The sequence below is a fragment of the Benincasa hispida genome, chromosome 1 (genome assembly GCF_027475165.1).
Source record: "Benincasa hispida cultivar pf3 chromosome 1, pf3_genome.v1.1, whole genome shotgun sequence".
NCBI lineage: Eukaryota > Viridiplantae > Streptophyta > Magnoliopsida > Cucurbitales > Cucurbitaceae > Benincasa > Benincasa hispida.
In genome coordinates, this window is record NC_143478.1 from 43462 (window position 1) to 65894 (window position 22433).

Sequence of the window (22433 nt, forward strand, 5' to 3'; positions counted from 1 at the left end):
CCAGCCTTCGACAGGATTATATACCAGTTGAGTTTGTAACCCAAGTTTTACAAGTTTAACGACCTATTTTAACTATTAAAACAAGTGGTTAACCTACGTGAGCATGCAGCTATTCTTTGTTATAGATTTTAAATGTCTAACCCAATTTTATAACAACTTATAAAACTTTAGACATGCTAAACATCCACAAATACAGGCATTCAATATTTAATATAACCATTATATTAAATACAAGAAACCCTAACATGCATACTATATATTATAACAACTTATAACATACTTTCAATGCATGTAACATGCTTCCTTCGGTGGGATTTTAAATCTAAATGGCATACTATATGCACATATAAGATTTATTTAATTATAACATACATCCAATGCATAAATAATTAAACACAAACCGATATGGCTTTAGTTTTGGGTAAAAAAAAAAAAAAAAAAAAAAGCAAACAAAAACCTAATATTACAAAAACAGCTTCAACACCGCTCGAACCACTCCAAATCGCTTGAACCGGACCCGAACCGTATGAACTGGACGAGCAAAGTCTGAACTAGACCAGCCAAAAATCATTTGAGGTTGAATCGGATCGGACCTCAAGAGAACTGGCTGAACCAACTGCTCTTGCTCTTGCTCAAAATCTCGCTAAGGTCGATCATTTTACATTGAATACCATCGTCATGTGTTTGCCTGATCGTTTAGTGTCATCGTCTAGTGTCGAAGGATGTTACACGATTGCATAGTGTTCAACACTATCGCATAGCTCGATTGTTTAGCACAGACATTTACTACACGATCGCTTAGCGCCATCGTCTAGTGCCGCGTCTTGATCGTTTAGGTGTGCATAAGGTAAGCGATCGCTTAGTGCTATCGCATAACTTTCGACGCATCACCCAACTGTTGCACATAGGTAAACCATCGTGTAGTGCTATCGCTTAGCATTTCAACGCATCGCTTAGCTGTCGCATAGAGGTAAATGATCGCTTAGTGTTATTGCATAGCAACTCAACGCATCTCTTAGCTCCCGATCAAAGGTAAACGATCGTGTAGCGCTATCGCTTAGCTCCCAGCCGAAGCTACACGATCGTGTAGTGCCGTCGCAAAGAAATACAACGCATCGCCTAGCTCCCGCAGGTACACGATCGTCTAGCACACAACACCTAAACGATTAATGTCTAAAGCTACACGAACGTTTAGCTTTTTCTTCACATCATCTAACACATGAAGCTAAACGATCGTTTAGCTACTGAAGCTCAACGATGATATGAACAGATGCTGATTTTCTGGAATCTATAACTCGGTCTCTTCGCTTGTTTCTTCGAATTACAGCTTAATTTCAATTTTAATGACTCCAAATAAATTACAGACTCTTGGGAAGACATATAAGCTCATCAAGCAACAGCCAATTACAAATTTAAACAAGAAATTAAAGCCAAAACTCAGAAAACCATATTAGTACAACAGTTTCATATTTTCATATTAAACACCCACCAAACCAAAATTAAACCAAATTGATTGCTTATATGATGCTCTGATACCAATTATTGGATAGGTACCAGCACGCAACAGAAGCGACAAGGATCGATAAGCACTCTAATTGATTAATTTTGGCAGAAAAGAAAAACATGCTCAAACAGAATTTAATGGGTTTCAAAACATACCTTTGAAGAATCGTTGAAATCTCGATTTCAGCTGCTAATTCCTCTAAATCTTTATGCAGACCACCACAAGATCTTCCCTACTATTTTCTTGGTACTCTAGATTGAGTTGTGGGACTCAAAATAAGCTGGAATCAAAGGGACTTTGGAGAAAGCTCACTGCAACAACCCAAATGAAGAACACCTTCTTCTACCCGAATTTTCAGAAAAAATAAATCGGTTGAGACCACCTCAACTTCACTCCAAGCTCTTCAATATATTGCATACTATCATACAAAGAGATTGACTGCATGGGATGCTGCTCATGCTTGGAGTTATTGAAGGTTGATGATAATGGGTTCTTTGTGAGCAAATTGAAGATGAAGTTTGAAAAAACCAATTTTTCATTTTTGAGTTTTTCTATTTCCAAAATCCAAAATGATTTTAAAATTATATTTTATTTATAAAATCAAAATTTATTAATTTTACAAATTAATTTTCTAATAAAATTAATAAATAATTATTTAAACATTTAATAATTCTAATTAATTTAATATCCAATATTAAATTAAATTTTACACAAATTCATCTTCATATATTTAAATATATATTCTCCAATTTCGTTTGATTTTAATTTGAACGTTTCAAATTAACTCATCACGCTACTCTAAAGCTAATCTATTTCTGAGTTAGTAGGGGGACCTCGTGGACCTACAGATCATAGGCTCCAACGTTCCGAGATTAATCGGCTAAACTCATTAGACCGATCTAACCCTCATTCGTTAACTAATGAGTCATTCCACTAAAATCCACAGTTGAATTCCCCTCACTGTAGATATAGTATGTCCACTCGATATAACCATGATTAGTAAGTTAACTCTTCACAGGTTATTCATAATAACAGCTAGGTCAAATCTCTGTTTTACTCCCGAAATTACCTCTTGTTCCTTAAGTCTCCACTAATCCCCTAATGAACAATTCTTTTGTGATCCAATCAACAAAACCGATCCCTCTCGGGCCAATGAGAGAGGGTGGGGCCCCTTGTTCAAGACCCAGAATCAACACTTAAGGGAACAACCTCTCTACTATCCCTAAAGCAGGTATATGAGTGAATTTCGTCTTGCACCCTATGTCCCCAGCTATCTATCCGGTCTTACCCCTGAAATGGGAGGTTTATTGAGTCAGCTTTGTTGAGCCAACCCTCACCTATGTAAATATAAGGATAAGTCCAATAAACAGGAGTTCATAGTTAGTTCAGAATTAAGGTTAAGTTACCTAGGTCATCCTTTGAAATAGTCAGTCTTAAACAGTAAACAACGTTATAAAGTAAGAGTGACTAATTTCATGGTCCGATCTTATACAAAGCCTTTTGCACAAGGACACCCCCGCTCCTCATGTCCCAACATGAACGAATTAGGATAATTTCGTTTGTAGCACTTTACAGCTCCTTGTAACAACTACAGAGCAGGCCACATCTAATAGTGTTACTAGAATAAGGTACCCGATCTTATTCATATACTATAGATCATTTTGACTATTTACTCGAACCTGATCCACCTTTATGTCTCCACATAAAGTTCAAGTACTCATCCAATAGTCAAGGGACTTTCCGGTTTATTGGATTTCTATCAAGCAAAACATCTATTCAAGAACACCTTATTGAATTTTCAGAATAAGTTCCATTGTTTATTGGTGGCAAGCCTGAACTACTGGTACATCTTCAAGTTTCAATTTTTCATTCGGGGAGACCACTACATGAGCCAGATAGGCTTCACATCCTTTTCCCATCAACTTCCTGGCCTTTATTGTTGAGATAAGTCTACCTGAAAGTTAGCCCCTTACATCCCACAAGAACTACTTCCTGCTTCTCGGGTCTCCTGAAGGTCACTTCCCTTCTATAGCAATCAACAATAGCATGGTACTTACGCAGGAAGTCCATTCCCAGAATTGCATCAAACTCTAGCAAGTCTAAGGGAATTAGGTCGACACAGAAATCCTGCCCTTCGATCAACATGTTACAACTTTTATACCAATCACTTACTACTACTACATCTCCCATATGACCAAAGAAAAATAAGTCCTCTAATATACCCTCAAGCAACCTATCTAAATGTGATGCAAACATGCTAGATACAAAGGAATGTGTGGCACCAGGATCAATTAAAACATAAGTAGACTAATTATATAAGGTCACATTACCAGTCGCTACAACTGGGCTTTTGTGGCTTCTTGATGTGTAACTGCGTACACATGCCCCTGCTGTGGGGGCCGTTCCGCCACACCCTTCAGTTTTGCACCACTCATTCCCTATCCTCTATTTTCAGTACCCTTCGACTGGTTCACTGTCTGGGAGGTCACCTATTGTACTGACTGGGCCCCTTGAGCTAACTGGGGGCACTCTCTCTCTTAAAATGACCTGTTTGCCCGCACTGAAAGAAAACTCCACTCCCACTGTAGCATGCCCGAAGTCTCGTAGTTTGTAAACATTGTACACATTGTTATGAATAAAATCAGAGTTATTTTATTTGTATTTACTCATATCCAATAAACAGAGATCCATGGTTATTGTATGTAAACTTAAGCATGTATATGAGATATACAAAGTGGATCATGCCTTAAGTGATAACCTAAAAGATCTGTAGTATAAGGATATAGGAGGGATACCTTATCCTGGTGACACTACGGATACGGCCCGCTTTATAGAGGTTTACAAGTGTTGTGAACTACTACAGATGGTCTGATCCTGACCATTCATATGGAGACATGCGAGTGGGGGTGTCCTATAGAAAGATTTTGTATAAGACCGAACTATGAGATAATTTGTCTCTTCATATAACGTCGTTGATACTTGAGACTTACATCTCACTTTAACGACCATAGGTGACATGACCTCAATCCTGAGTGTTTTGGGAACTCCTGCCTTTGAGGGTAGTCCTTTAATTAGTATGGGTGAGAGTGGCCAGATTACCAACTCAACAAGCCCACCTTTTTGAGGATTTGTTTGATTAGGGAGCTGGAAACTCAGTTATACAAGATGGAATTCAATCCATCCCCAAAGCAGGGGTAAGTAGATAGATTGCTCCCTTAAGGGCTAATTCCGGGTCTTGAACATAGTGGCCACAACCTCTCTTTGGAAGAGAGGACTCAGTCATAGTAGGACTATGACTTATGTTCATTAGAGGAATCAGTGGTACTTAAGGAGTTAGATGTAACTATAGGGGCAAATGGTAAATTGACCCAGCTGTACTTACGAGCGATTTATGAAGGGTTATCGCATTGTTGATTGGTTAATATGGACACATAAATATATTTGTAGTGAGGAGAGTGCAGATGTCAGTCTTTAGTGGAGTGCCTGACAGTTAACGGATGGTGGATCCCATAACTAAAGAGTTTAGTCAGTTATTCACGTACCATTGGAGCTTCAAGCTACAGGTTTATAAGGTCCCCTTGGTAGCTCAATGGATTCAAGTTGAGAATTAGTTCTTGGGTTTAGTTTGAAGTGTTTAAATTAAAAAGAGGAAATTCAATTATATATGATATAATTGGTGTGGTGTATGAGATACATCAAGTAGAGGATTATTGTAAATATGATTTATATTAAATACCATAAAATGGAAAAAGAACTATGGTTTGTATGTTTCATGAGATGAAATAGTAAAACTATAGGTTATAAATATAATATGGTAAGTTGGTTATCATATTTATTTATAATAATATTAATTATTTGATAATTATTTATTTTTCTCTAATAACCAATTGAGTGGGAGGTTATTGGTGGTTTAATGGTAATCATGAAATAAAAGGAAAAATGTTTTCCTAAAATTATTAGTTACTTCATTCGGAAAGTTGCTCAAGGACAAGGCTATCGAGTGAAAATGTTTCATTAAGCGATAGCTTATAGAGAGACTAAACGATTGTGCACATTGAGCATATGATAGTTCATTAGCTGATCGTAGCTAAATGATCGCGTGGCATTTTCTATACGTAGGCTGCCATTTACTACACGATCGAGCACATCGTCTATACGATAGACGGTCTCATCTCCCACTTGCTCGATCGTCTACACGATCGTTGTCCTCCTGTCTCTTCCTCAAGCCAATATCATATAGAGCCCACAACTCCTGGATTCTCACACTGAGAATACCAAGGTAACCATTGTGGTGGTTTCCTCACTCAACTCGATTGTGTTCGAGGAGCTTTTGGCTGTTCGTGTTGTTCGTATGGTGTTTGCTGTTGATCATGTTGTTGTACCAGTGGTTGTGTTCAAGCATTGTTGTTCTTGGACACTTGGAGACTAATTGAGGGAGTTTGAAGAATAGTTCTTCAAAGGTACGCATACTCTATCCCTTGATATTCTTTGTAAGCATGTTGTAATTTCTTATTGTGCATGACCTGTTAGTTTCCATTCTGTGACTATAATTGTTTATATTCAATTTCAAAAGGAATTTGGAATGATTCTTCCACTGCTCATGGAAATCCTCATATCTGATTTCCTTCAGGTAGCTCGATAAATTTTTGTTCATACTTCGCCACAATCAAAGTTTCTTGCACCAACCTGAGGAACTCATCTCTTTTCGCCTCTAAAAAAGAGCTAGGGTAATACTTTACCTAAAAAATCTTCTTGAATTCAAGCCACAACAAGGTGCTTGAACTATTCCACCTAGCGGATCTTCCACCACTTTTATGCCCCTTTTTGCAACAGGAATATAGCTAACTCGACTTTGCAGTCTTTCGGGAAGTTCATCACACTGAAGCATTTCTCTATTTGATCCAACTATACATCTGCTTCTGCGGGATCAGTCGTTCCCTCGAAGGCTGTAGCCCACCCGGAGCCTCTCAATGTCGTACTTTTTTTTTGGGTTAGCCTGTACCGCACTTACACTGGTCGTCAACCTTTGGGCAGTTTTTTCAAAACACCCTATCCTCCAACTGAAGATCTAAATAAATAACATGCTGGAAAATAATCTCAAGCAACTTGAATAGTATCATACATTAATCATGGTGTTATCATCAATCATGATAGCAAACCTTAGTTGAGAACAAGCACTCATAGCTCAAGCTCCCAACATCCATTCAAGGTCGTGAGACCTATACTTTGGCCCCTTAATGAAGATTGTGACTAGGAAACCCATACTTCGATCTAAGAGCTACCTCCGTGCACGTGGAGTATACTAAGTATCGTAAACACCTTAGATACTTCCTCGGATACCTTATATACCTTCGGTACCCGGTACATTAGAAACATAACATCCATAGGGAAATTCTAGCATCATTATCAATCACAAGCATGCTTCACAATTAATAACATGTAGTTGCATTTCTTTTCATACATTCTTAACCTACGCTAGGATTAACAAAACTCATTTCAAATACAAATATAACTTTAGTTGCTTGGAAAACCATGAACATTAGCATGAAATTCATTTGAACCGCATGTCCTTTTTGTGGACATATTTGAAAACATTTAGTCACTCACAAATCCTTGGGCTTAGTTCTTCCTAAGCTATGTAGGCCTCTCCAATGGACATAGTTCCTACACATAAGAGTTTAGTTGCTACTTGGCCTTCTTTTTTAGACTACTCTTTTAACTAAGTCCATACTTGGAAATGGATTGCCCAATCGTCCAACATTTTCCGGATTCAAATTCTAACGTAAATAACTTGAAAACTATAACCCATTTCATGAAGGTTCCTTCTCCAAACATATTCGAAATTTTGTCATCAACGTTACCTTAAAGTTTTAGCATGAAACTCTTTGTGGTTTAACTTGGGCCCTCGAATCTTTCCCGAAGGCCCTAACTTCATCTTCTTGCTTAAGTAAATATTCTAGGGTTACTTCCCAAAATAAATATAACTCGAAACCTAGACATTTTCTTGATAAGGTTCCCTCTACAAACTTACTTGGAAGCGTGTCCACGTGAATACCTTAAAGTTTCAGCTCGAAAATCCAAGCGCTTTGGTCTAGATCTAAGTTTCTTCGTTGAGTGCCCGGAAAAGCTCGAAAAAGAACCTCTGACTATTCGTACCTACTCCGGCCTTCTTTCCGATGAGATCTCCCTTCCAAAGGCTCAATTTCAGCAAGTAGACTCGAAGAGCTTTCCAATGGTACCAAGTTCGCATGGTTTGCCCGAGTAGAACGTCCAAAACAAACCCTTGAAACCCTCTTTCTTTTTATACTAATGTTCAGCTCTTCAACTGAAATCTCCTTAAGCCACCTCACCCATTAATGGAGATCAATGGTCGAAACTAAGCCATCTGTCCAGATAACTAAAAGAGAGGTTTGAAACTGAGCGTTTAAATCTGAGTGTTTCGAGCAACTCATTACTCGCTGGGGAAACTCGATGGGAAGATGTCCTTACTCGACAAACAATTCCAGGGCTCTCAATCAAATACTTGATGGGGAACTTGACGCTGGGAGCTCGCTCGACACATGCCCTTACTCGATGCTCGAACTCGACAAGCGAGCCTTCTTCGCTCACCCTCGACACTTGCCTCTTTCCTCGCTCACATATACTCAAAACTCGACAACATCTACTTGATGCTCAACCCTTCTCGATCATTTATACTCGACGCTTGCTTCCTTCCTTGCTCACTTATACTCGATGCTCGATGACATCTACTCAATGCTCGCCTGGTGCTTTCTCGACGTTCAAGCATCCTTCAGTATGATCAACACTTAGCTAAAATTTTCCTTGCCAAGCCAGGATGATGTGAACGAGAGCTAAGCTTCCTTACTTAACCATTTTCTCCAGTTTTAAACTCATCTTTTACTTCGGAATGTATAAATCCAAGTTAACTTAGATACTTAATCCAACATTTTGCTTAGCTTAACAGTAAACATCATTAAAAGGGGAAAAGTAAGGTGCAAGTCTTACAGTGGTACTATAGTTGGTTTCCAAAGTGTGACAACCATAGCTATCGACAGTGGTCGATGGGAGGAATCATTAAAAACACTGAAAGAAGGGACCAACTCCACCAAAATATAAAGTTGGTGGACCAAATATTGAGTTAATATATTATACCAACTAACTTAACTCATGTTGGTGAGCCAAACACTCTAAAAATTTATAAAGATCTATTGAATACAACATTAAAAACTCAAATTTTGAATTTGTTAGAAATCTACTAAATACAAGATTAAAAACTCATTCACGTGTGAGACTGAAAATTAAAAATTTAGAGAATTATTAGATATTTTTAAGATTTTGAAGGTCCAAATACAAAAATCTTTTTTTGAAAAATGACAATAAATTTGAAGGGAGAAAACTATGGGCTTTTGGTGTACCTCATAATTGATTCCATAGTTATTATTAACTATTAAGCTGAATGGTATTTAAATAAATTTTCTAATTAAAATAGTTTTTGAAAGGTGGAGCATTTTGACTTTTGACTTTGCATCGATAACATCACAGAAAATCGTTGAATGAGTTGATAATTTGATTATATATCAAAAAATATTTTTAAACAAATAAGATTCGTATAAAAAAAATAATAAATGCAAGATTCCGTATCAAAAATTAATAATATGCAAGATTCCAATATATTATTAATTATTCAATCTTTACATCCACTTCACCGATCAGTTTGAAAGCTCTCTTTACAAAGTTCTATTAAATAATTCACAGAATTTTCTCTATGATGGAAATTTTTATTTTTATTATATACTTTTTAAAATATATTTTTTTTAATTCAACCCAAACATTTGATGATGAAAAATTTTAAATAAGTTTTTCTTTTTGGATTTATTTTTTTTCACTATTTTGATAATACGACTTTATTAAGTAAACACTTGAATTTTTAATCAAATTATAAAAAAAAAGGGAGTGTTTGAAATTTTCTTAGTTTTGGTTTTCAAAACTTGTATGATGTTTGAAAACATTGGTAAATTTTGGATAGAAAAGGCTCCATTTGATAAATATTTTTGTTTTTTATTTTTTATTTTTAAAAATATAGTTTATTTCCTCTCCATTTCTTATCATGATTTACATATTTCTTAACTACAATGGTTGAATCCTTAACCAAATTATAATAACAAAAGAAAGTTCTTAAAAGCTACTTTATTTAGTTTTTAAATTTTAGCTTGGTTTTTTAAACTATTTGGTAAAAAGTAGATAACAAATGAAGAAATTTGAATGTGAAAGTAGTGTCTATGCTTAATTTTCAAAAACAAAAAACCAAAAATAAAATGATGACCATTACGAAAACAATCAAATTATATAAATGGAAATAGTATACATCAACTTTATTTTAAAAAAACTAAAAATTAGAAAATAAATGTTTATCAACCCATCGAATAAACTTTCCATAAAACTTATTAATTATATTTTATTATTTTGTCAATAAGAATGTGTTACAATAAATGAATGAATAATAATAAATAAATAAACAAATAGATATTTTGTTGATTTATAATACTTTTTCTACTTCCAACTTACAAATTCTTTATACATGATCATCTTTATGGATCAATTTTGGAACATTTTTAGAATGCATTGTTCCAACTTCCATCCCAGTTTCAATTGAGAAAAAAAATAAAGAAAGAAAATAACCCCAGCAAAAAAGAAAAGCATATAAAATAGAACACTTATTATATTTATTTTATATTTTAAGGCTCTTGTGAAAAAAAATTAAAACATCAAATGTTATGAATTCTAAGTTTTTTTTTGTTTTCCAACGAGAGTGAGTAATAACTAAGAGATATTTAAATGTAAAACTTGTCACATATAAATGAAACGATTCTGTTTAAGTAGAATAAAACAAATTTTCTAACATATAAAGATTTGAATATATGACATTTGGTTAAAGTTATAATGTCTTATTTCTTAAGTTATAAACATCGTTTTCTTTTCCTTTTATATATGTATTTCATATTTTTATTATAGGTAAAGTTGGCCGCTGCAATTTATTTGTTTTCTAGTACAAACAACAATTATATTAAGAACTATATAAGTTTCAAATTGTGTTCAGTACGCATAATCTTAATTAAACCGTTAATCATTAAGTAATTTAATTGACAATTAATTAAATATGTAAATATATTAAATTAAATAAATATATGTTAAAACGAGTCTAACTCAATTGGCATATAAATATCTAGTAATCATGAGCCCAAGATCCATAATCCTCTACCTTCTATTATACTAAAAAATATATATATATATATATATATATATATATATATATATATATACACATATGAGAAGGTTTTAATGACTTTAAATTACCTAATTAAGAGGATTGAATCCCATTACTCGATAAAATTATTCATTAATTAGAGTTGACCAATTTGTATCAATTGATTCACGTTACCTGTTTTCACATCCTATTTTAATTAATGATATGTGTTACTTTTATAGTTCAAAATTTCAGTGGATCAAAATTTCAAGATTTCGATAAGGGAGAATTTTGATTTTTCAATAATTTTTCAAATTTTCAAATTTTTCATCAATATTTTGATAGTTCGGTTGGAATTTCAGCACCCAATTTCTCAAAAATTTTCAAAATTTCGAAACTTTCATCAATATTTCGATTTTCTTTTAGCAATTAACTATGCTAGCGAGAAGTTTTTTTTTCTTTTTTCTTTTACCATATAAAATCTTTATTTTCAAGAAACCACATATTTTCATTCAAATATTTTTCATTGAATTTTTACATAATTTCATCTCAAACTTGAATTAATGTAAGTTCTCTAATATTTCTCCCAAACTTTGTCTATTTGTAGAGTTTTCTTTTTCTTTTTTCTTTACCATTATGTCGTGTTATGTTTAATATTATGATTTTTTCTTATTATTTTATGCTATGTTAATTTAATAATATTATTTTTCATTTTTATGTCCGCTTCATTTTATAATAAACAATTTACAATTATTTTATATACAAATATTTCATGTCCTTTAAATTTGTAATAATTTCCAATATTTGATATTATTTTATGATTGTTTTTATATATTTTTAAAATTTCTGCCCTCGCATCGATTTTTATGCAAATATTTTACAATATATATCTAAATATTGTCTTACTTTATAGAAATTATTATTAAAAATGGTCAATTATAGTCTAATTCAGCCACAATCAAAATTTTATTAACTAACTATAATAATTTCCATCAATTTCTATAAATATTTTTAAAATTTCTATTGATATTTTTATAAAATTGAGACATCGATATTTTGAACCTTGTTACTTTCATTAGTAAATAATTTATTTTTAATTATTTTAACACGTTCTTTCAAATATTTACTGGACGTCATCTATTTATTTTATCCATTTATTTAATTGAAGTATATTTTTTAAAAAAATCCCAACCACATAATATATTTGTTTCATATATTTATTTATTTATTTTATAATCATGATGTTAAGTAGTGATGTTGCCATGACCTCTCCTAGAGATCGGAAGTTCAATCTACACCTTATAGTTGTTATACTAAAGAAAGAAAAATTATATATTTTCATCAACATTTCTTTAAATTAATAAACTTGACATTGATTAGAGAATTCAAATATTTAATATATTGCATCACCAAAAATTAATAGTTGTCAATGTGGTAATAACTTAATTAGTTAAAAATATATATCTATTATATTCAACATAAACATGTAGATTCAATTCTTCACTCTCATATTCTTACATTCAAGAGAAAAAAAATACAAACAACGTGTGATTTTTTTATTTTTTTATTTTTACAATAATGTGGGGTAGGAGAAATTGAACCTCTCAATTTAAAGTTGATAGTATAAGCACTATGTGAGTTAACCTATGCTCATTTTAGTGTGTGAATTTTTAATTTAATCATTTGAATCCCCTATCTAAATTTTTATTATTTATATTTTTTCACAATTATATTTTATAATATTATTATTATTATTTTATGAAAAAAAGAATATTTACCAACAAATATATATTCATGTGTACTAAAAAAATAAAATATTTACGCGTGTGATTTCCAATTGAAGTTCTCAACAAGGTCAACTAATTCCTTGGGTAATACCTTCCCTAAGAGGAATACATAGCATCAAGTTTAAGAAATAGTTGAAATAGTTTTGTTTCGGCAATATCTCCTTGTTCCTTTTACTTTTTAATGGTCTCATGTCCCAAAAATCTCTGTATATGCTCTAAAATCTCTAAGATTGATTAAAATTAAAGTTTAAGTTAGTGGGTAAAAACACATTTGATATCATATCGTCTGACACTACTCAATCAAATTCATCAATTCATTCATTATGTTGGATCATTTAGAAAATTTTGGCCGCTATATTGGACAAAGAAATTCCATAAAATTAATGAAACTCAACAAAATTTTAGATTTAAATATTAAAAAATGGGTCAATTAAAGAAACTCAAAGAGATTCTGAACCACGTAAAGGATAGGTTAATTCAAGCAAAGTTTATTACAAAAATTTTTCATACAATTTAAATGTTTTGGAGAAGGGAAAGGAAGTGATAGGAAAATTAGAGAGTGAAAAAAAGAAAGAAAAGAAATTCATTTTTTAAAATAATATAATATAAGTTATAATTACCATTTCGTGTCACATCACTTTTTTTGTTAGTCAACTAACTGTCAAAATTAATTTATTGATGATTTAAAAGCATTTTCCAAACTTCGTGGTGCTGGTGGGTGGAGAAGGGTAACAGGGTGGAGGCTCTAGGATATGTCTTGCAGGACCATGAGGGACAACTTCATGACACCGGTTATAGACACATATGTAGTTTGTTTGATCCATTGACCTTGGAGTCTTCGGCTATAGCTGATAGGTTGAAGATTGTTACTGCTCGGAATCTTCACTCAATCATTATGGAGTCGGATAGTTTGATCCATATAAGATCGATGAGGGGGTGAAAAGATTAATTTGACCATCAATAGGTCTCTTGTAGGGCAGATTCTTGAGATTTGCATGGGCATCAATGGATGCCAATTTAGTCATATTGGACAGCTAAAAAATCACCTGATTGACCATTTTGGTTTCTAGGTACTTAATGGAATTTGTTCTCATATGTGTGGTGGAAGGATTTTCCTATATGAATCGGTCTGAATTTTTTGGGCGGATGTGTGTTTTTTTAGTAATTGTTAATTGTTGGTGTAAAAAAAATCATATTTATTATTTTTAAAACTTGTATTTAACTTTTTGAGGGGTTTTTTTTTCACCAAAGAAATGTTAAGACGTAACAATTATAGATTCATATTATTCTCAACTATGAGATCAATCAATGAACCAGAATAATGTTATCAATAATATTACCTTAGTTGGCATGAATAGAAATATCGTTCCTTTTTTCTTTCTTTTTATAATATTGTTAGATTGAACCATTCTAAAAATGATGGATGGAGATATTAGATGTCACATTGAGTTAATACAACATCGTTGACATGAATAAAAATATTGATGAAAAAAAAAATTTGAAACCATTTACAAAGACTAGGGGCCGATAGTTTTAATCTTTCTTTTTGGACAAATATCAATTTTATTTCGAATTTTGGGATTGTGTCAATTTAAATCTTAAATTAATAATTGTATCAATTTAAATTCTAAAGTTTTGGACAGTATCAATTTAAACAACCCCAAATTAATAATTATATTAATTTAAATCTTAAACTTTCATAAATATATCCAAATAAAACATTACGCATGATTTAAATTGATATACTTATAAAAGTCTAGGGTTTAAATTAATATTATTATTAAGTTTGAGGTCTAAATTGTTAAAGTTAATGGTTTAAATTGATACAACTCTCAAATTTTAAAAGTGTAAATTGATATTTATCCGTTTATTTTTTTTACTTGTTTGTTTAATTTATGAATGATCTTCTGAAATTAAATAATAAAACAACCATCATCATCTCATTTTTTTAAACTTCACTTTTAAATATACTAATTAAGAATTTATCTTTCAATCATTTCATAAAATTATCTACTATTTTTTAAAATCGTTTTATCTATATTGTGAATAATTAAAGGAGATTTTCAACGATTTTATCTGTATTGTGAAAAAAATAAAACTATTTATAAGAAATAGCAAAGTTTTAATTTTTTTTAATAGTGATACATAGAAATTGATAGAAGACTATCACTCATAGACATTAATAAAAGTTTATTCATGTTTATAAGTATTTTTTTTATTTTTATAAATAGTTTGACATTTTTTATATGTAAAAATTTTCTATAATTTTAAACTAGATTAAATTACCAATTTAATCTATAAATCGTGTTAATAGTGGAGACTAAATATAGTGGTAGAAATTAAAGTAGGAACAAAGATACGAAACATTAAAAAAAAATGCAATCTTTTAATTCTATAAAATATAGGAATATCAAATAAAATGAGTAACTTTCTACACCCAACCCAACTTTACTTTAAAAAAACTAAAATAAAAAGAAAAATGAAGTTGTGCTTCCTATAAATAGCATATCAAATATGTAACATTTAATTATTTAGATAACTTTTCATTTCTGATATTAAATCTGTAAATTTATTGCTTTTCAAATAAGAAAAAATACCAAATGTTTTTTGTTTTTTAATCTTCTTATATTTGTCGAATATATATATATACACACTCACAGAGTTTAAATTTTTACTTGTATTTTTATTTGTAACATGTTGAGTGACATGTACTTAGTAAAAATGTATGGTTTATTTTAACAAAATGTGACAGTAAGGACTCGATTATTTTTCGGTCATAATAATAACTTAGCCAATCGAGTGAACAGCAAATTGACATAAATATGTGATTAAAAAATTCAATCTCTTTAACTTTGATGATAATTCAACATTATGTGTGAATGTGTGTGTTTTTGTAAGACAAAATAGCTAGATTCCCTCTCCTGTTCCCTATGATAGTAAGGTAATTTGTCTATAGTCTATTATTATTGATATTAATGTAACGACCCGACTTTTTAAGACAACTAGTAGAGTCGTTACTACATGCATATATAAATGTTTACGTTGAAAACAAGAAAAATTTGGATGGCCTTAAAATAAATTAAAAAAAAAATTGTTGAATCTAAACAAATTCCTACTCAATATTCCAATTCATTTGAAACGGGTACCCCTTATGCATAAGTTTTAAGAAAATAAAAAATATATATATTAACTAGGAAGGAAAATCTCTAACACCTAAACTCGGTCAAGAAAAAAAAACTATGAAAAGAAACTGTAAAGCATGGGGGACACATGAACTCAAATACGGAAGCGTTTCCTAGTCCCGTTGGCCCTGTCACGGATTCCTCTTGTCAGTCGCCCGGGTGTCCTTACCCTTACCTAAAAACATGTAGACATAAAGGATAAATATAAAATACTCAGTAAGTGATCCCATTACCGGGATCAGGTGGTGCATTCACATGTAATGAATGTCTGAGGTTAGTGGGACATGCATGATGAAGTTGTTCCTGAACGGCTAGCTAAGGGGATAACCTGAATCGCATTAACTTGCATGTTTAGTGGCCTAGTGGCACACCGTCAATCATGGGAAAAACAACATGATCAATGTACCTGCCGGTTCACACGTGTCTAGTAGCCTGAAAGCACACCGTCAAACATGGAAACAAAAATAACATGAACATGAACCTGAAGATTCATGCATGTCTAGCGGCCCGAAGGCTCACCGTCAAACATGAAATTGGACTCATTGATCCTCTGTAAATAAACATGCATCGAGATGAAACGGTATATCGCCCCTACTAGTCTAATCATGCATCATATACAAGTAAATATCATGAGTAATCCTGCAGCTCACACCATAACATAACGTACAGGCTCGGACATGCTCAAACTCCTCAATATATATATATATATATATATATATATATATATATACATGCAACAAGAAGGTATCACAACTTCCAAAACTAACTTCTAGATTTCAATAAAGGAAAATTATCTCAACAACCAACTCCAACAATTTACTTGAACTAAAATCAATGAAAGGACCAAACAATCTTTAATTCTACTAGAAAGTATGTCACTGATCTCCAAACTTCGAATCTAACCTCAAAGATTGAGTTTGAAAGCAATCAATAAACCACAACCTCAATGGGCATCACATTATACATTAATAACTAAACCGATGCTTAGTGGGTAACTAAAAATTATTCATAGAAAAGCCCAAAACTTACCGAAATCTTGTTGAAAACGGTCCCAAACCAAGTGGACAACACCTCAACTCCTCTCAAAATGACAACACCCCAACTCCTCTCAGAACTTGTATCTAAAATTAAAATAATATAGATAAAACCAGCTTCAACACGAACTTAATGGGTACTCCACAACCATTCAAGAAAAACAACAAAACCCAAAAAAAAAAAAAAATCTTTACCAAAACCTCAAGATTTCGACGAAGTCATTGCTGGAGAACTTAACAGCGTGACCAGCAGAAACGACAAGCAACGACAACTAGCGAGGCCAGCAGTCCCTGCGGCGGTGAACGGCGAGGCTGGCAACAAGAAAACCCGTGCCGGCTTCAGGTCCGCGAACGGCGACCTCTGACCATGGCTGGGAGCTCGCGTGCGTAGGAGGTGACCAGTCGGAGCGATGCTGCCTCGAGCACCGAATGGGGTGTTAAGGATGCCAACATAGCCAACCACGTCACCAAAGGAAAATCTACTCAGTTGCTCCGTCAGCAGTGCAAGACTTCATAAATTACAGTCTTGTCTCTCTACCAAAATAATAGATTTTACCAAACGAATAGGATGGTTACAACAAATTGTCTAACCATTTGTTTTGTTGAGTTATTCTTGCATTCCTAAATTAAGGATTCCATATTGTATAAATACATCACCTATGTACATTTCAAAATACAAAAAATCATAAAGGAAAAATTGGCTTGTTGTTGTCGTGTACCGTCTAAATTGTCGTCTGCCTGATTGAAACTATTGTTTACCTTTTCTGATACTATTGTCTACCTCCTGACGTTATCGTCTACACGATATCATCTATCGTCTACCTCCTAACGATATCGTCTATCTCTTGACGCTATCATCTACCTCCTTCAGATATCATCGTCTACCTCAACCAAATGTCCTTCAGATATCATCGTCTACCTCAACCAAATGCTATTGTCTATCTCTTGACGCTATCGGTTACCTTGTCTAAGTGCTATCGTCCGCCTCTTGACACCATCATCTACTTGTTGGCATTATCATCTACCTCTCCAGCACTATCGTTTACTGTCCAGTCATATACCTCTTCAAATGGCAACAAGCACTTCGACTTGCCGCGTGAGTCTACCATATCCTTCAACCTCACACTTTTACTTGTGGGAGGACTCTGAGTCTCGCGAACGCCGAGCGCTGAACGGAGGAGGAGTCCGGGTCTGGGTGTCTGAGTTCAACGGATGGTGGACAGAGATCCGAGTGTCTGAGGCCAACGGCGTCTGTGAGAATGAGCTGCAACTAGGGCTTCGATGCTTGAAGGAAACGAAAAGGAAACGAAAGCAAGGGGGTAAAGAGAGAGGCTGACACGTGAAAGAAAAAAAAAATCCTTTTTTTTTCCTCTCTTTTTCTTCCCTTTTTTTTCTTTTCTTTTTCTTTCTTTTAAACTCAATAAAACTTAACTTATTTAAAGCTACTTACATTCTCCCCTCTTCTTTCAAAAAAATGATATCTCAAACCTTTTTGGATTTAGAATCTCAAATCCTTTTTGGACAGACTACTTTAAACCAATTATCATAATTAATCAATTTAATTTAATTATTTTCTCTAGAAAATACAAAAGAACTCGATGTCCAAATTTTAATTAAATTTTCAAATTAAATTAAAAATCGACACGATTCGACATAAGTCCCTAAAATTTCCTTCAATCAAATTTAAATTCCAAAATTTTCCTCTGAACAAATCAATTAGATTAAGTCATTTTTTACAATAATTCGATTTATCCACTGAAATTTAAAATATCGGAATTACCACAAAATACAAAGTTTAAATGACGAATTAATTTAGAATGTCAAATATATGTGTACTAAAGATAATTTATTCAATGATGTATGATTAATTTTATTATACATCTTAAATATAACTGAAGTAGTTAGGACTCGATTTAGGATAATAAATAAGAGTGAGTAAAATTAATATATATCAATTAAACTATGTTCATAACTTGATGAAGTACTATCAATAATTTACAAAATTCTAAGAATCTTCTTTGCCATAAGTTTGGTTTTAAATTTTTGTTTTTGTTATGCTATGCAAGTGCACCCTTAAAATTTGAGATGTCCAAATAGTGTAGCGAAGACCGAGATGACTTTCCCATCCCCTTTTCATACTTGTGAAAATCTTCATTTAATTTTGTGGGCATTGGGGCAAAATTTAGGCACAAACTTCCGAAAGAAATTAAAGTGATGTTTTTAAATATAACAAAATAATCCATTTATTTATAAATATAGTAAAATATTAAATATTCAAAATATCGTTTATGTGGTTAAAAACATTTACATGTTACCATTAAAATGATTTCTCAAGAATTTTTAAATGTTAGTTTTTTTAACTAAAAAAATAACTTAGATCCCGTTTGGTCACCAATTATTTCTTTATTTATGTTTTTTAAAATTAAACTTATATATATTACTTTCATCTTAAAAAATAAAAAACAAAAACAAAAAATAAAATGGTTACCAAACGACGTCTTAGATTCTGGTTTTTTATTTTTGAAAATTAAGTCTGTAAACATTATTTCTAACTCCAATTTTTCTCATTTATTATCCAATCCAAAATTTAGAAATTAAAAAAAGTAACTTTTAAAAAATTTTGTTTATTTTTTAAATTTGATAAAGAATTCAACTATTGTACTTAGAAAAAATATAAATCATTATTAAAAAATAAGAAGAAAATATGCTTAATTTAAAAAAAAAAAAACGAAATAGTGAGAAAACGAGATAAAAAAATTTTCTTTGGAATCTAGTTTTATAAAACATTCTTAAATATTTTCTAACGTAGAAATTATTTTAGAAGATTTTATCACATTTCAATAAGGTTTATCAAAATATAAGGGCTGAATTCTAATTTTTAAGATTATGGATGCTAAATTCAAATTTTCTGAAGAATTGAAGGTACCAAATTTGAAACTTAACAAATATTTAATTTTTAAAAATCATATATTTGCAATATATAATTTTAGAAAAGTGATAATAATAAGCTGCGGCGTCCTTTCTCTCTCTCCATTTCTCCTATAAATGAGGAGTAATGGGAGAACTGAACTGTCAGTCCTTTCGTCTTCCTCCTTCCTCTGAACTCCAAACCAATGGATTCAGGGTTCTGCACCGCCCATCTCTCTCAGCTTCTCGGCCCCAACACCACCAACGCCACCGCCGCTGCTAATTTCATCTGCGATCAATTCACCACCGTCACCACCAACTTCTCCGACACCAAAAATGCCCTCGACAACACATACCTTCTCTTCTCCGCCTACCTCGTCTTCTCTATGCAACTCGGCTTCGCCATGCTCTGCGCCGGTTCCGTCCGCGCCAAAAACACCATGAACATCATGCTCACCAACGTCCTCGACGCCGCTGCCGGCGGCCTCTTCTATTACCTTTTTGGCTACGCTTTCGCCTTCGGCTCCCCTTCCAATGGCTTCATCGGCCGCCATAACTTCGGTCTCACCTCCTTCCCTACCTCCACTGCCGATTACAGTGTTTTCCTCTACCAGTGGGCGTTTGCCATCGCTGCCGCCGGGATTACAAGTGGATCTATCGCTGAGCGGACTCAGTTCGTCGCTTATTTGATTTATTCCTCTGTTTTGACTGGATTCGTTTATCCGGTGGTTTCTCACTGGTTTTGGTCGCCCGATGGTTGGGCTGGGGTTATGAGATCGGATGGGGGATTGTTGTTCGGATCGGGAGTTATCGATTTCGCCGGCTCCGGAGTCGTTCATATGGTTGGGGGAATTGCTGGTCTATGGGGCGCGTTGATCGAGGGGCCGAGAATCGGTCGATTCGATCACAACGGCCGGTCGGCGGCTCTGCGAGGACACAGCGCTTCGTTAGTCGTTCTCGGAACTTTCATGCTCTGGTTCGGATGGTACGGTTTCAATCCAGGTTCGTTCACGAAGATTCTCGTCCCTTATACCTCCGGAAACTTCTACGGCCAGTGGAGCGCCGTCGGACGAACAGCGGTTACCACCACGCTCGCCGGATGCACGGCGGCACTCACCACGCTTTTCGGGAAGCGATTCCTCTCGGGCCATTGGAACGTGACGGACGTTTGTAACGGACTCCTTGGCGGCTTCGCCGCCATCACCGCCGGCTGCTCCGTCGTCGAGCCATGGGCAGCAATCATCTGCGGCTTCGTCGCCGCCCTTGTGCTAATAACCTGCAACCGCATCGCAGAGAAGGTGAAATACGACGATCCATTAGAAGCCGCTCAACTCCACGGCGGGTGCGGCGCGTGGGGAGTGATATTCACGGCACTCTTCGCAACGAAGGAGTACGTAACGGAAGTGTACGGTGGAACGGGGCGTCCGTACGGCCTTCTGATGGGCGGCGGCGGGAGGTTACTGGCAGCGCATTTGATACAGATTTTGGTGATTGTGGGGTGGGTGAGCGCAACGATGGGGCCATTGTTCTTTGTTCTTCATAAATTGAAGCTTCTGAGAATCTCCAGTGAAGATGAAATGGCGGGGATGGATCTGACCCGCCATGGGGGATTTGCTTACATATATCATGATGAAGATGAAGCCAAGAAAATGGGGATTCAGTTGAACAGAGTGGAACCAAAATCTGCAACTCCTACTGGAGATTTTTTATGATGATGAACAATTAAGGTTGTTGTTTTTGCGACTATTGCTTAAGTTTCTCTAATGGTTTTAGTGTTAGTTTGTTGGATTTTGCTTCAAAATTTGTTTGATTGTGTGTCAATTAATGTTCTAGTCTGTGGATATGGTGAACAGATAACCCAAACACTATAGAATTTGTGTTTTCTCTGCTTTCTTTATTATCTCATTTTCTTTCACTAATACATGTTTATGATTCTTCTTAAATCCATTAGGATTTGTGGCAAAAGAAAGCCTAGCTTAACTCATGTCACCAGAAGTTTGGGATTCAAATTTCACTAATTGTTATTGTACTAAAAAAAATTAAGAAAAAGGATTTGTTAGTATGAATATGTATCCGTATTTGAACGATATAGAAGAGGGAGAGGGAGATTCCGATTGAATATAGAAGAGAGAGATCAAATCTATATTTTTTTTTTGGACATTTGCAAATATAACAATCAAACTCGAAGTATAACATAATGTAGAAAATTTTATAAAATTGACAAAATTTAGAATAATTTTTCAGTGATTGACCATATTTGATAAAAGTTTATCAACTATAAAAGTTCGTCGTTGATAGACTTTGCTATATCTGCAATTTTTTCGAAAATGTTATATATTTGGTTATTATCTTTGAAAACGCTACTCATGTAGTTACTCTTATTTTTATATTAAAAAAAATGGATGAAGTTTAAATTTTAGTTTATATTAGTTAAATATATATACGGTTGTGTGTGACGATAGTAATGTCACTTAAATTTATAGAAGATTTAAAAGAGAAAAAATGTTTTAAATACTTTTTAAGAGTGAGCGAAAAGTTTTTATTTCAAGGGAATTATGCACAAGGAATAACATGATAAAATAATAATAATGTACAAAGCATTGCATTAAATTGCATTTATAAAAGCTCATTTTAAATTTTCGAATGTAATGTAAAAACATATAAATATGTAGCCAATACATACATGGTATTACTTTGCTTTTAAAAAAAATTGTATTAATTATTTGATAAACGTTATTTTAAGAAGAAAATATTTGACTAGCGTTCTCACGTCTG

General features: G+C 33.5%; 1 protein-coding gene across 1 annotated transcript; it reads left to right on the top strand.

Moving 5' to 3' along the window:
* Positions 1-19763: 19763 nt before the first annotated feature.
* On the top strand, positions 19764-21577 carry LOC120068976 (ammonium transporter 1 member 1-like). The gene has a single exon (XM_039020654.2). The coding sequence runs from the start codon at positions 19865-19867 to the stop codon at positions 21368-21370; it is 1506 nt and encodes a 501-aa protein (XP_038876582.1). The 5' UTR covers positions 19764-19864; the 3' UTR covers positions 21371-21577.
* Positions 21578-22433: the final 856 nt, after the last annotated feature.

Excerpts from the sequence above, each read along its gene's own strand:
- LOC120068976 (XM_039020654.2), top strand. The coding sequence starts at position 19,865 with ATGGATTCAGGGTTCTGCACCGCCCATCTCTCTCAGCTTCTCGGCCCC.